Source organism: Carassius carassius, chromosome 2 (assembly GCF_963082965.1).
Source record: "Carassius carassius chromosome 2, fCarCar2.1, whole genome shotgun sequence".
Lineage (NCBI taxonomy): Eukaryota > Metazoa > Chordata > Actinopteri > Cypriniformes > Cyprinidae > Carassius > Carassius carassius.
In genome coordinates, this window is record NC_081756.1 from 21622348 (window position 1) to 21635428 (window position 13081).

The 13081-nt window shown below is 36.4% G+C and overlaps 2 protein-coding genes across 2 annotated transcripts in view; one reads left to right on the forward strand and one right to left on the reverse strand.

Annotated features, from left to right (window-relative positions):
• Window positions 1-13081, forward strand: part of LOC132106558 (dipeptidase 2-like) — a 436558-nt gene that overhangs the window by 112534 nt on the left and 310943 nt on the right. The window lies entirely within an intron of this gene.
• LOC132106519 (lysophosphatidylcholine acyltransferase 2) lies at window positions 1771-12787 on the reverse strand. Its single transcript, XM_059512276.1, has 14 exons — window positions 12368-12787; window positions 11312-11454; window positions 10416-10633; window positions 10137-10249; window positions 9628-9688; window positions 8917-8975; window positions 8598-8632; window positions 8109-8163; window positions 7868-7950; window positions 7603-7728; window positions 7312-7465; window positions 7017-7115; window positions 6476-6617; window positions 1771-2284 (listed from the first exon to the last, which is right to left on the reverse strand). The coding sequence occupies exons 1-14, from the start codon at window positions 12476-12478 to the stop codon at window positions 2097-2099; spliced, it is 1587 nt and encodes a 528-aa protein (XP_059368259.1). The 5' UTR covers window positions 12479-12787; the 3' UTR covers window positions 1771-2096.

Below are 13081 nucleotides of genomic sequence, written 5' to 3' on the forward strand. Positions count from 1 at the left end.
ACATTACATATATTTATATAACATATAGCCCATTCGACATTAAAAATACATTAAAAAAAACATACCTAATGCAGAAAAGCCGCCTCTTTATCCGAATTGCGTAGATGACCACAGTCTTTCTTTCACTGTCTCTTCTCTTCTGATAGTTTTTAAGTCAAATCGTTCTCTATGTGCAGTAAAGAAAGAACTGAGAATCTGTCCTGTCACATTGAAGATCGGAGCCAGATTCTCCTAACTGAGAAACTTTCTGATGTAGTCGAACCAGTGGGCAGCGGAGTGCAAACCGCAGTAGTCTGAAAATGTTTAGACCTTCCGTAGCATACTTCATCTTTAAGTTTCTCAAGAAGAGTAATCGGCGATGCGATCGCACATTTCACAAGATCCACTTCAGCTGTCACAAGCCGACAGTGAATCTTAAGATTTACGTAGGCTATGCATCACACGCCACACTCAAGGCCATCGCTTCTTCAGTCAGAAATTACTCAGTCCAGCACATTTTATTAGCGGGTTTATTAAAACACAATTTTGTTAACTTGTTTGTTAAAGTCGCGACTCGCGTGGATATGACTTTAATTAATTTAGCACAAAATGTACGTATTCTAACTAAATTTAGCCTACTTATTCTTATTCTACTAAAACAATATGATAATTCAAATAAAATGAGAAAATGTGAATCCTTTAATTTTTATATTTTATTCATAGCTCAGAAAAGACCCCCCCCCCCAAACTCCGCCTATGTGTCAAATGGACGCTTATGATAACTGTGCGCCCTCAATGGAAAGTTTTCTGGGCCAGCATTGACGCTGACTATACTGGGCGGACTTCTGCCTTACAGTCTGTGTGATGTTCTGTCATCAAAGTGGAAATGGCTTATGCTGCTGGAACAGGACTGACTGAGTAACAGCCGGTAACAGCACAGGAGGTGAAACTTCACCTCTGACCTGCCCCAAGACAGGACCCCACCCCCCCCCGCCCCCCTCCCTTCCGGTCTCAATTATATGATATTTCAGAATCATTTGCCGTTAGCTACTGCAGAAAAGTGACAAAGTGGATATTAATTCTGTACACATACTGTGAAACCCATATCCACACTCTCAATGACGTAAAAGCAGAAGGATGCACATCTAAAATATTTACACATTCACTAAAGATTTTGATCAATTTCTTTAGAAACAAGGAGCGGTTTATTGAAACGATTAGCTTACTGTTTATACTAGGAGTTGCTGTCCCCTAGTGGAAGTTATCGGTATGAAAATATTTGTTAGCAAGCTCCTAATCAGCAGTTTTTTTCATATCTCCTGATAATTAACAAGAGTGTACAAACTCTTCTAACAAGTGTTCATGCACACACACACACACACAAACTTTGCTGTGTTAACAAATTCATATTTGCAACCTGCATTGCTAAATAAATCCCACTGCAGTGGGATCATTTGGAACCAAGCCCTGTGGTGCATGCTACTGTGGGTGTGTTGTGTTGCCTGTTTGCTCACAAATTGGCCTATTTTCAGTGGATGCAACAGAGTATTAGTCTAAACAAGCAGCAGGGACAGAATGCTAACTCAGCAACATCTCCTCTCAGTGCGAATGCAAATAAAAACAAGATGCAAAGCAAAACCTTTGATTATAACTCACTTTCTGTACCAAAGACCCTGAGCAGTAAGAAAAGAACAAAATTAAGAATCTCTTATTGAGAGGCCTGTCCTGAAAGCATATGATCTCCAATATAATCAGAAAATAACTATTTTTTTTTTCAAATGAGATATTACCAAACAGTTTTTTTTATTTTTTATTAGACTTAATATGAAAACAAAACTGAGTTTGGATTACAAGCTTCATGTCTAAAAGTGAATGTCTAAAACAAAATGAAAAATTTAGCTGCATCAGAATAAGGAATGTTTTAGCATGCCTATATTTTTGTATACTCTGATCAGAAAGCCTTTAAATAAACCACTGAATAGTTCATGAGATACTTGGTGGTGTAAACAGATAACTGCCGAAAGGGCATATGCTTGTGTACAAAAACCTTCTGGTCTAGCTTAAGGCACGTGATCAAATGGCATGGCAGAATATGAACCTTATGGCTGCATACTGTGTCAGTCATCTTTCTTATCAGAGGCACTGTCCTCCTGGAGGTTGTTATGAGAAGCAGTACAGCAGTGAGACAAACTGGCATCAGAGTCTGGCTCCTCCCCCTGGAGACCCTGGTAACGCTGTAGCTCGATGTAGGTGGTAAAGAGTTTGGCATACTCCGGGTGGGTGAGAGCGAAGGAACAAAACTCATCTGAGAGACAAATGGAGACAGACAAATGACAAACTACAGATTTATTTACTCAAAAAGAAAACAAAAGTAACTAGTAAGGCACTTGGTGGGCAGTAATGAATGAACAATGATGTAAATATGCTATGACAAATAGCATATTTAAATCAGACACTGTGTGAAAACATCCTTGATTTAATTTGGCATGCAGCTGATCGCCTGAAATCAACTCACACTTCATGACAAGTTCCGGCAATTACTACAAAAGACCAGCCACCTTAACAACTGATAGATTAGATAAATAACAAACCTTCACTTGAAAGTGTTCATGATTCTACACACAAATAGGCATTTACATACAAAAAAAAAACTGCTAATTTTTGCTTGTTAAATGCATGCAACAGATAGCCAAAGGTCAAGATTCAGTTCAGACAGGATAAATCCTGACATGATATTATCTGTATTAAGGAATTTGAACTGTGGTATTAATTAGATTGCCAAGTCAAGCCAAGTTAAATCCATGTTTTAAAAAGCAGCTTCATCTGTAATTCTTGCATTATTGTGGAATTCTCACTGAGAAATTGTATTTAAACCTTTATTGGAAAAAGTATGCTTAATATATTTTTAAATCAATAAGATCAAGTTTAATAAAGATTATGTTGTTATAATGGAATTGTATCAGTATTGAGTAATTTACTGAATACAACCTAAACAGGCAACCACAGTTAACATTGCCATTGTTAGGCGTGTGTGTAGTTCAGTTCAGTCTTACAAGCAAACATTTCATTTCACAGCTTAAAAAAATCTGCCAAACTAGACAACTACTCTCACAGTTCCTGTGAATTGTGTGTCTATGTACAAATATAAAAAACCACTGAACATACAACACACACATATAGGCTGTATCCAAAAACTTTTATCCAAAGACAGGTAACTTGTTGCCTCGCTGCCATATCAGGCAATGACTTTGCAGGCAGGGTTTTTGCATGAAAGCACCTCATGAAACTGATTTTGGACAGGCTTTTGAGGCAAACTAACGGTTTAATGATTTACAGCAAAATATTTAGAGAGCTTTGGTGATAACTAAATGGATATTTATGCCTTCCTATCTTCAAATGCGTCCTCCGAAGGCAGCATTTTTCAGTTTTCAGATGCTGCCATACATACACACACACACACACAGAGAAATATATACTGTATTTTCCGCACTATAAGGCACACTTAAAAGCCTTTTTATTTTCTCAAAAAACGACAGTGTGCCTTATAATCCGGAGCGCCTTATATATGGACCAAGGCGCTCTGTCAAAATGTTGACATTCCCTTTAGCACAGCTCCATCTAGTGGATGCATAACGCAAACCCAATCAAACGTTTGACTGCAGTATCTTCTATTCTATGTGCCTTATAATCCAGTGCGCCTTATATATGAAAACAGTTCTAAAATAGGCCATTCATTGAAGGTGGGCCTTATAATCCGGTGCGCCTTATAGTGCGGAAAATACGGTATATATATATATATATATATATATATATATATATATATATAGAGATGGCACGGTTCGCTGAAAAAAACCGAACCGTTCGGTTTACCACACACGGTTCGGCACGCGCTGGGACCGCGGTTCAATCGGTTTAAATCTGACAAAGCATACAACACATTACAATATAATATAAAACATTACAATATAAAATGTAATCAATATAGCCTACCAGTCAACAGTTTTTGAACAGTAAGATTTTTTATGTTTTTAAAGAAGTCTCTTCTGCTCACCAAGCCTGCATTTATTTGATCCAAAGTACAGCAAAAGCAGTAAAATTGTGAAATATTTTTACTATTTAAAATAACTGTTTTCTATTTGAAATTTATTGTAAAATTTAATTTATTCCTGTGATCAAAGCTGAATTTTCAGCATCATTACTCCAGTCTTCAGTGTCAAATCTTTCAGAAATCAATCTAATATGCTGATTTGCTGATTATCAATATTTAAAACAGATGAGTAAATTTTTCAGTATTCTTTGGTGAATAGAAGGATCCAAAAATCAGCATTTATGTGAAACAAAAAGCTTTCCCAACATAATACCCTATACCATTCAAAAGTTTAGAGTAAATTTTTTAGTCTATTTTTTGGAAAATAAATTATAGAAATGAATACTTTTATTTAGAAAGGATTCTTTAAATTGAAAAAAAGTGATGATAAAGACATACTTTTACCAAAGATTTCTACTTCAGAAATAAATGCTGTTCTTCTGAATTTTCTATTAATCAAAGAAACCTGAAAAATTCTACTCAGCTGTTTTCAACATTATCATAATAAGTGTTTTTTTTTTAGCAGCAAATTTAGAATATCAGAATTATTTCTGAAGGATCGTGTGACTGGAGTAATGATGCTAAAATTTCAGCTTTAAAATCTCAATAAATTACATTTTGAAATATATTCAAATAGAAAAGTTATTTAAAATAGGCTAGTAAAAAAAATCAAAACTACTGCTTTACTGTACTTTGGATCAAATAAATGCAGGCTTGGTGAACAGAAGAGACTTCTTTTGAAGTTTACTGTTCAAAAACGTATTTTCTCTAATGTCTAGCTTTTAATTGGTGTAGAAATATTTAACTGCTGGACAACAACAAATAATAATGATTTGTTTATATACTACAAACACTTTTTTTCCATCACATAATAATAAGGCAGGATAGATTCTATAAATGGAATTAGCACTGCATTGTTCATATACTTTGTTTATCACCTGCTGGAGATGACTCGAAAAACCATATATTGTCGCAATCGTATGTTTAATGTGTTCGTGTTTCCAAAAGTGTCTGTTATTCTGTGAAAACACCTGTTTTCATACAGCAATAGCTCAATAGCTGGACGCTTTTGCCCATATTAGGAGTTTCCTGGTATGACTTTCTGCGCGAGAGCGCCCTCCGGCTTCGAGTATGAATGAAGCAAACACTTCAGCGCTCCTTTATGTTCATCTCACCTTCTGGGTCCGAATAAAATATAATTTCATGCGCAGACTATCCTGTCTCTTTGAGTTTAAATCTATATTTGCTCACACCAGCTCCTGAAAACCTCTATTCAAACACACTTGACCGAAAAAGTGAGGGGGACAAATTTCCGTGATATTAAAAGTGTGTGTGTGGGGGGGGGGGGCACGTCCCCCGCGTCCACCGCGTAATCTACGCCCCTGTAAATATGGTATGGTAGCGATGAGAGAGAAAAAAAAACTTGGAAAAACCATTCACTTTTGTTCTGCGCTATTGCCGTTTGATGGATTATGAGTAGTCATTTATTCCGTCATCACCCGGGTGCTGATAGGGCGCTCACAGATGAGACCTGAACAGCACACATTGATACCTGTGTTTAAACTTAACTCATTTAAACATTTAAGAGCCAGAGGACGCGAGCTCACGCGCAGTGAGAAGATTTGTTAGTACGCTCATCCGAAGCGCGCAAACCCGCGCCTCAGAACGCACACAAATATTAAGCTCTCTCTGAAGTATTGTGTTTAAATGGAAAAATGCACACAAAAATTATGTCAAAATGCCCGTCTTGGTAAGTATCCTACAGCAGACATAGCCAGCTGAACGCAGGTCACTGTATCAGTGCATTCTCTTAAAGTGACAGTATTTAATCGAACAATAACAACAAATAAATCACTCACTGCTCTTGATTAAAAAGCTTTTGTAACTTTAATAAAGAACAATCTTTAATTTATAAAGTCAAATATGCAAATGCTGTTTTACATTTGATTACTTTATTCAATTTCTGTACCTAAAAACTAATGCAAGACTTCTAAACAAAAAACTGAAAATCACTGTTTATATTTTGTTTCTTTACTCTATTGTATTTATTTGTGCTGTTGCTTGTAGTTGGATAGAATATTTTCTTTCTTTATTTATTTTATTAGAAAGTATAGTTTTTCCATAAACATAGCACATACCGAACTGTACCGGAACCGTGACTCTAAAACCGTGAAACAAGCCGAACCATGAAAAAGTTGAACCGTGCCATCCCTAATATATGTGTGTGTGTGTGTGTGTGTGTGTGTGTGTGACAGCCGACAGATCTCTTGATTATAATAATAGCAGTTCTAATAGTATGTTATTTAGTTGTTGGATAAATTTTCTATACCATGGTTAAAAAAAAAAAAACTTCTAATATGACTGACAGTCTTATCACTGTGGTAGATGCTATACAGTTGGCATACATACCATAAGTTATGTGTCCTGATCCGTCTACATCAATTTCTTTGAAGAGGCTGTGGACCTCAAGATCACATACTCCAAGAGCAGAACGTAGCAGACCGCTAAACTCCTCTTGTGTGATACAGTTGTCCTCATCAATATCAAACAGCTGTAAAAGGAATTCAAAACACAACTAGAAATCTATCTGCCTCATATATATATATATATATATATATATATATATATATATATATATATATATATAAATAAACACACACATACATATGAACACTTTTTGACAATAAATCACACAGTAGTAGTCCCCCATAGTAATGTTCTACATGTTTCTTTTTGCAATTTTGAGATTTTTTTTTGTAAACAACTTCAAGATGTGAACAACCACTGACACTTCAGTACTAATATGATTTACCCTCGTAACCACACCATACCATGTCTTCTTTGAGTCTTTATCAAATTAAATCTTTTAATGTCTGCACAATCACATTCTGAGAATTCATGATGGTATTTTTTTTCACAATAACATCAGTGCTATCTGTGATATCATTACCTTAAAAGCAGTCTGAATGACTTCCTCATTATTAGCTGGGCGGCACAGAACTGTGACACCAATGACATACTCTCTGAAATCAATTGTGCCATCGCCATTCTACAACAACAAAACAGACCACACTGTGAATGGAATATAATGCTGTTTGATTCATCCAGTACCATAGATTTAGATTTGCTGTTTTTGAAATATGAAGACTGAAAATAAAACAGATTTGATGTATTTCATACATTCAGCTTCTTTTCTGGATATAAGCGGTGCTCTTTTCCATATGGTTAGTTATGGACATACTCACCCTGTCAAACAGAGCAAAGAGCTCCTGTAGAGCTGGGCTGATGGGTAGTTTGAGAAAGCTGGAAAACTCCTCAATTGTGATCCTGCCGCCTTTGCAAGAACAGGCTATGTTGGCAAAACTCTCCAATTCCTTCTTCACATTGTCCCATTTTAATCTGAATTTACAACAGACACAGAGATTTTAAGCTTAAACTACAACATGCTTAAATTATTATGTGTCATGTGGGCTACCAGTCTCAAAATGTTTACTAATACCAAGGATATGCATTTTTAATACTATATACAGTCATACTCCAACTTCCTGCTGATCTTGGTAAACTCCACAAGACCTGCCTCCATAGGCAGAGTCAGTTCTCCAGCTGCAATCATCAGACGACAATCTTCGTAGGTGTGGTCTGTGACCGGCAGTCTCAGAGACCTAGTGACAGAGTGAGAAATTATGAAACATAAACATAAAAGTGAAATATCGTATTGTGCACACACACAAATTGTAAATATCAATTCAAATAATATTCTAAAGACACCGGAGAAAAAAAATAGCAACAAGGCATGCGTACTCAGCCATCACAGCTCTCACTGAGTGAGCAAACTTGAAAGGACACTTTTTCTCCATCTCAGTGGGAATTTGAGGGGGCAGAAACTAAAACACAAACACAATACATTCTGTATATAGACTAGAATACTTCACTTTTTGGAGATTAGCTATATATGGTGTGAGGTTGTCATTCATGTTTCTTCATCAAAAGGTGCAAAAAGCTGAGAATATTATTATGAAATACACAAATGTTTCTCACAGACCTCAACCTCCACTGTAGTATAGGGCTGACAGAGTGTGAGCAGCAGTAGTCTGGCCCTAAAACAGGAACTAGTGGTGAGGTTCCAAACCAAACAGCATTTCAGGAAGCACTGCTCTCTTTATATGCATGACTGTGCAACTGCATTTCTTGTACTATAAAAGGGTCTTAAAACTAAGCTCATCTAAGAAAGCAATCTACAACACTACACATGCAGAGATGTCTGAATGTGTAAGGAAGAAAATGAGAATTTAGTCAGACAGCACGCTATTTTCCTTTTTTATTTGAATATAACATTTATCTCTATTTGCCTTATCTTAAATTCCAATAAACCAATGAAAGTTTGTTTCTTGCAACATTATATGCAAGCCTGGCATGTGAATCTGAATTATGACTTCTTTGTGGCAACAGTGATTGGAAAAGACCTAATTGTGGAAGCATTTCATCAGCTGTGCAAATACTTTTGGCTTTGTTTATGTTTATCATCACTTACGATTTTGGGCCCTGCCACGTCCATGTGACTGTGTCCTGTAAATATTAAAAAGACAAACTTTTGCAAGAACTCTTAAAGAGGAATGAACATGAAACTATTCACACAGGAGCATCAGACTGAAAGACTTCAGGAGCCTATAGTTTGCTAGCTGGCCTATGCATTTGTATGCTAATTTTATGGTTTATTACAGTATCCTCTACTTGGTTATTTATGGATTTGCATGTTACAGTTTTTGTGTTACTCCATTGTGTTTGCATTTGACACCACCATTTGAGGCATCATAACAACAGTATAAGACTTTTGTTGAATTCATACTGACCAACTTATTTGGGTATCTGATCAGAACAGGCTGTACTGGGACCCCTGGGACAAAGGCACCTTTGGAGGCAAAGAGAATAACACATAAGCAGCTTTCATTCATTCATTCTTTTTGTTCTTTTTGTACTGAGTAGCCTAAAACACTGCTCAGTACAACAGTTCCATCTGTTTTCTTTATGGAGTCATATGCTTCAGTAAGCAATTAAATCTCTGTCTGTCATAATACAATGCCCTACATATCAGGTCACAGTTATTTGACTGGTTCTCAAGTGGACAATCAATAATTATCAATGAAGTAAACTCTGTCCTAATGATATGACCTTAATACAGAAAAAATAACTGACCCACTAAATTAATGAAGCCTACTGCAAACAGAGTTCATTATATATATATATATATATATATATATATATATATATATATATATATATATACCTCAGTCTAATTTCTTTAGTATACCAAAACAAACTGTAAGCTTTGGAAACCCCTGTTGGGTTAACGGCCAACAAGATTTTTATATAGTGCTGTTCATAAATAACCTATATTAAATACTACATTATGAACTTTTGCTAAAACATACTTTATCTGTATTTGTTACTGTATCTGTAACACCTCAAGCAGATCTTAAAAAGTTAATCTGCATTATCATAGTGTCCATATTATAATTAACATCTACATTACAAACAAACTAAAATAAACATAATCTGCTTACCTTGTTTAAAGGTAATGAGACATGATCTGTTCGTACATGTTCCTTCAGGAAAAATGAGTACCTAAAAATAAAATAAAACCAGTGATATTTTCAGTGGTACCATACTATCAAAACACAAATCGGTTTGTCTGATAAAAAACACTTATTTCATATTCCTAATAATATAGTTGCTAAAACAAATTAAAAATACAGAATGTTGACACCAAACATTCTTTAGGAACCGGACATCCTTTATTTTAGCTGAGGAAGTACAGGTCTAAGAGTAATTTCCTGCTTTTGAAGGGGAAAACACTTAAATGTGTTACTCTAATTTCACATTGTGAAATCCACAAGGTATCATTTTTTAACCTTTTGTGGAGTTATTTTTTTAACCATTTTTAAGTCACATATAAAACATTAAAAAAAAATTTAAACACTGGAGTGAGGTATCATAATTTTTCATGGATGATGCAATCAAGCAAATTAGTTGTTTTACAGACCTTTAGGATGCTTGAAGTGGAGACACTCACCTGTGGCCAGTGTCCTCCTGACTTTGCTCTGCGTTCAATCTCAAGGATAGTGTTTCTACGAGAGTCTGGATCTGTGCGTGAAACAAGCACTGGCTGCACACAGCGCAAAAACCCTGGGGAACATAATATCATATATCTTGGTCTGCCCTGGTTTTATTTTGGTTTGTCTTTGTGTTGATGGTGGTATTTGTTTACAACTTTGCAGTAACAGAAACCAAACTGATAAACAAAGCACACATATGGTTTTGTGTAGATTGATATAGATGGAAATATCCATACTGCCAAAGATCGGTGCTTCCAGGGACTCTGAGCGGGAAACAGTCGAGGGTAGACCAGCTTCAATACAGACGATGGCATCAAAGAACGAAGAGTGGGGGGCCACAGTTAGAATGGGGGCTTCTACACTGCTGGCCTTCTTCCCCTTTACCACCACCCTGAAGCCCATGCCAAAGAAATACAGCCGGCCTAGAAAGGTCATCACTCTTTTGTGTATGAACCTGCCCACAAACGCACACAAAACACATGGAATCATACTGGGTAATGTCATCAGTGAATCCATCATACTGACACATGCACACACTCATAAGCACAAAAAGCTTTCTTTAACGGCTTAGACAACATGGCCTCATCGAGTGTCAGCTCAACATGTTACATCAGTTAGGAGAATAACCACATCTCTCCAACAGCCGCTCTACATTCTATGCTAAGACTTAATTAATCTGATCGGTGTGGTCAGTCTAAGAAGAAATGAGTTAAATTAGCAAGAAACCATGTGGCCTGTTTGATAGAGAAGTGTTAGTTAAACAGAATGGAGGGGCTTTGTAATGCAACAAATATTGTTACTGCTGATATGCAAACCACAAATTTCACATTACCAACTCTCACATCTAATTATAATACAGAGGAAACAAACACACACTAAAATACATAGACTCCCCCACCCACCCCACCCACAAACATTTTTTTGCATGTAGCAAAAGGAACAAATCAGGAACTAAGACAAAACCAGAAAATGGTAGAAGGTAGCCCTTTATGTATGGTCAAGGTTAAAGGTTTAATGTGCTAGAAGTCAAGTTTAATAAGTAGGCCAGGAGAATTTTAGTCTTATTTTAGTCTTGTGCTGAAATGTAGCAGGTGGTGTGTATCTGTGTGAGTGAAGAGGGATCAGTATTTACCTTCTCCAGCCAGTCATGGGCTCCACTGCTCCTTTCAGAGACTGTCTGAATGTTATCATGACAGAAACCGGCCACATGATCATGAGAACGAGAAGCAAGAAAAAGCCACGGAGCGGCACAAGGATGATTCCTAGAAGAAAACACTACATACAGACATAAGAAATAAATGGACACACACTAAAATAAATGTAAAATATACCTTTTAAGAGAAAGACTGTCATGTAATAGGTTTAATGGGAAAAAATTATTATGTAAAAAAGTAAATTACCTCCAAGTGTAAAATATGAATAATCTTAAAAAAAAACAAAAAAAACAAAACAAATGCAGCATATTTCATGAATACAGAGACCTGTTTGATACTTTTAATAAACTATTAGTTAACATGCAAATAAACTAGCACAACTTCCATCCTTGGTTGCAGGATAACTCAAGTATTATGTAGACATGTAATGCAGACAAAAGCTGTCTGGAAGTACTTTAGCCGTGTGTTTTTCTGAAAATAATTACACACCTTAAAACATTTATCAATCAATCAATCAATCCGATTCAAGCATTCGATAAACCCGTAGTAGTAGTAGCAGCAGCAGTAATATAATCGTATTAACCAATTTTACAACAAATATTAATAACAAAAATATTAATAACATTCTCTCTACCACACGTTGTGAGCTGCGTAACTGCGTGATTTCCCTTAATTATTACAAAAACGGTAACACTGTTTGAAATTGTAACATCAAAGTAATAACATTACAGCACTTTCTGAAGCATAAAGGCAATTGTGATTCTCATTTATTAACTAATCTGACAAATTAAACATTTATTAAATGTGCGATTCCTGTTCCCCATTCAACCACGTTCCCCAAGTTATTGTAAGAATAATCAAGATTAAGTGAGGTAGTAAGAAAGATCATTCAAAAAGTTAGATTAGAGGGAAACTAATGATTAGGCGAATCACATTAAATGTGGATAAATGTATATAGCCTACAACGTAGAATCGAATGTCTTAAGTGAAGAATAATACTGACAGGCATGTCATAAATTGAGAGCAGGACTCACTTTGATTTTATCGGCTTGTGTTAATTTTAGGTCGTGCACGAATGGGTTGATGACGGCCGGCAGCAGCAGGGAACGCTGTCTGGGCAGTGCGTTCGTTCTCTGAGGAGGCATCTTCACTTATCACAGCAGCGCTTCATGTGTCCAAACATCTATCTACGAAGAGCTTCCTCTTTACACACCAAAGGCACCACCTCACATATGACTCGAGCTCTAGCGGTCTGCGGATGTTTCACAATCTTCTACCTAACTAGAAGATATGTTTATCCTATTCGCGTTGGACCAAACTTTGGGCATCCCAGGAGTCCAGACGAGTTTGGAGTAAAGTCGAGCTTCTGTGTGTGCACTGGCTGCCTCGAAATGCGCTTATAATGTCCTGAAACGGTCTGTAAATAGGGAGCTCAGTTGGTTTTTGAGACAAAGTGTGTTTACACCCCACCTCTTACGGACATAAATTAGCCCTGTAGTAGCCACTTTATTAGACCTGAAGTGATATAAATTGACAGCTTAAACCAATCGCGTCGATAGCCCTAATGAAATCTTACTGACACACATCATTGTTCAACGGGGCTGAGAAACATTTTTCTGACCGTAGACTAAGGCTATGGCCCTTGGTTGTTTGGAAGCAGTGATGCTCGACTTGATACAGTCGCACTGAATAGTTTAAAGCTGTTCTTCACTCAGCAAAACAGCAACGGGATATTTAAGAACATAAAG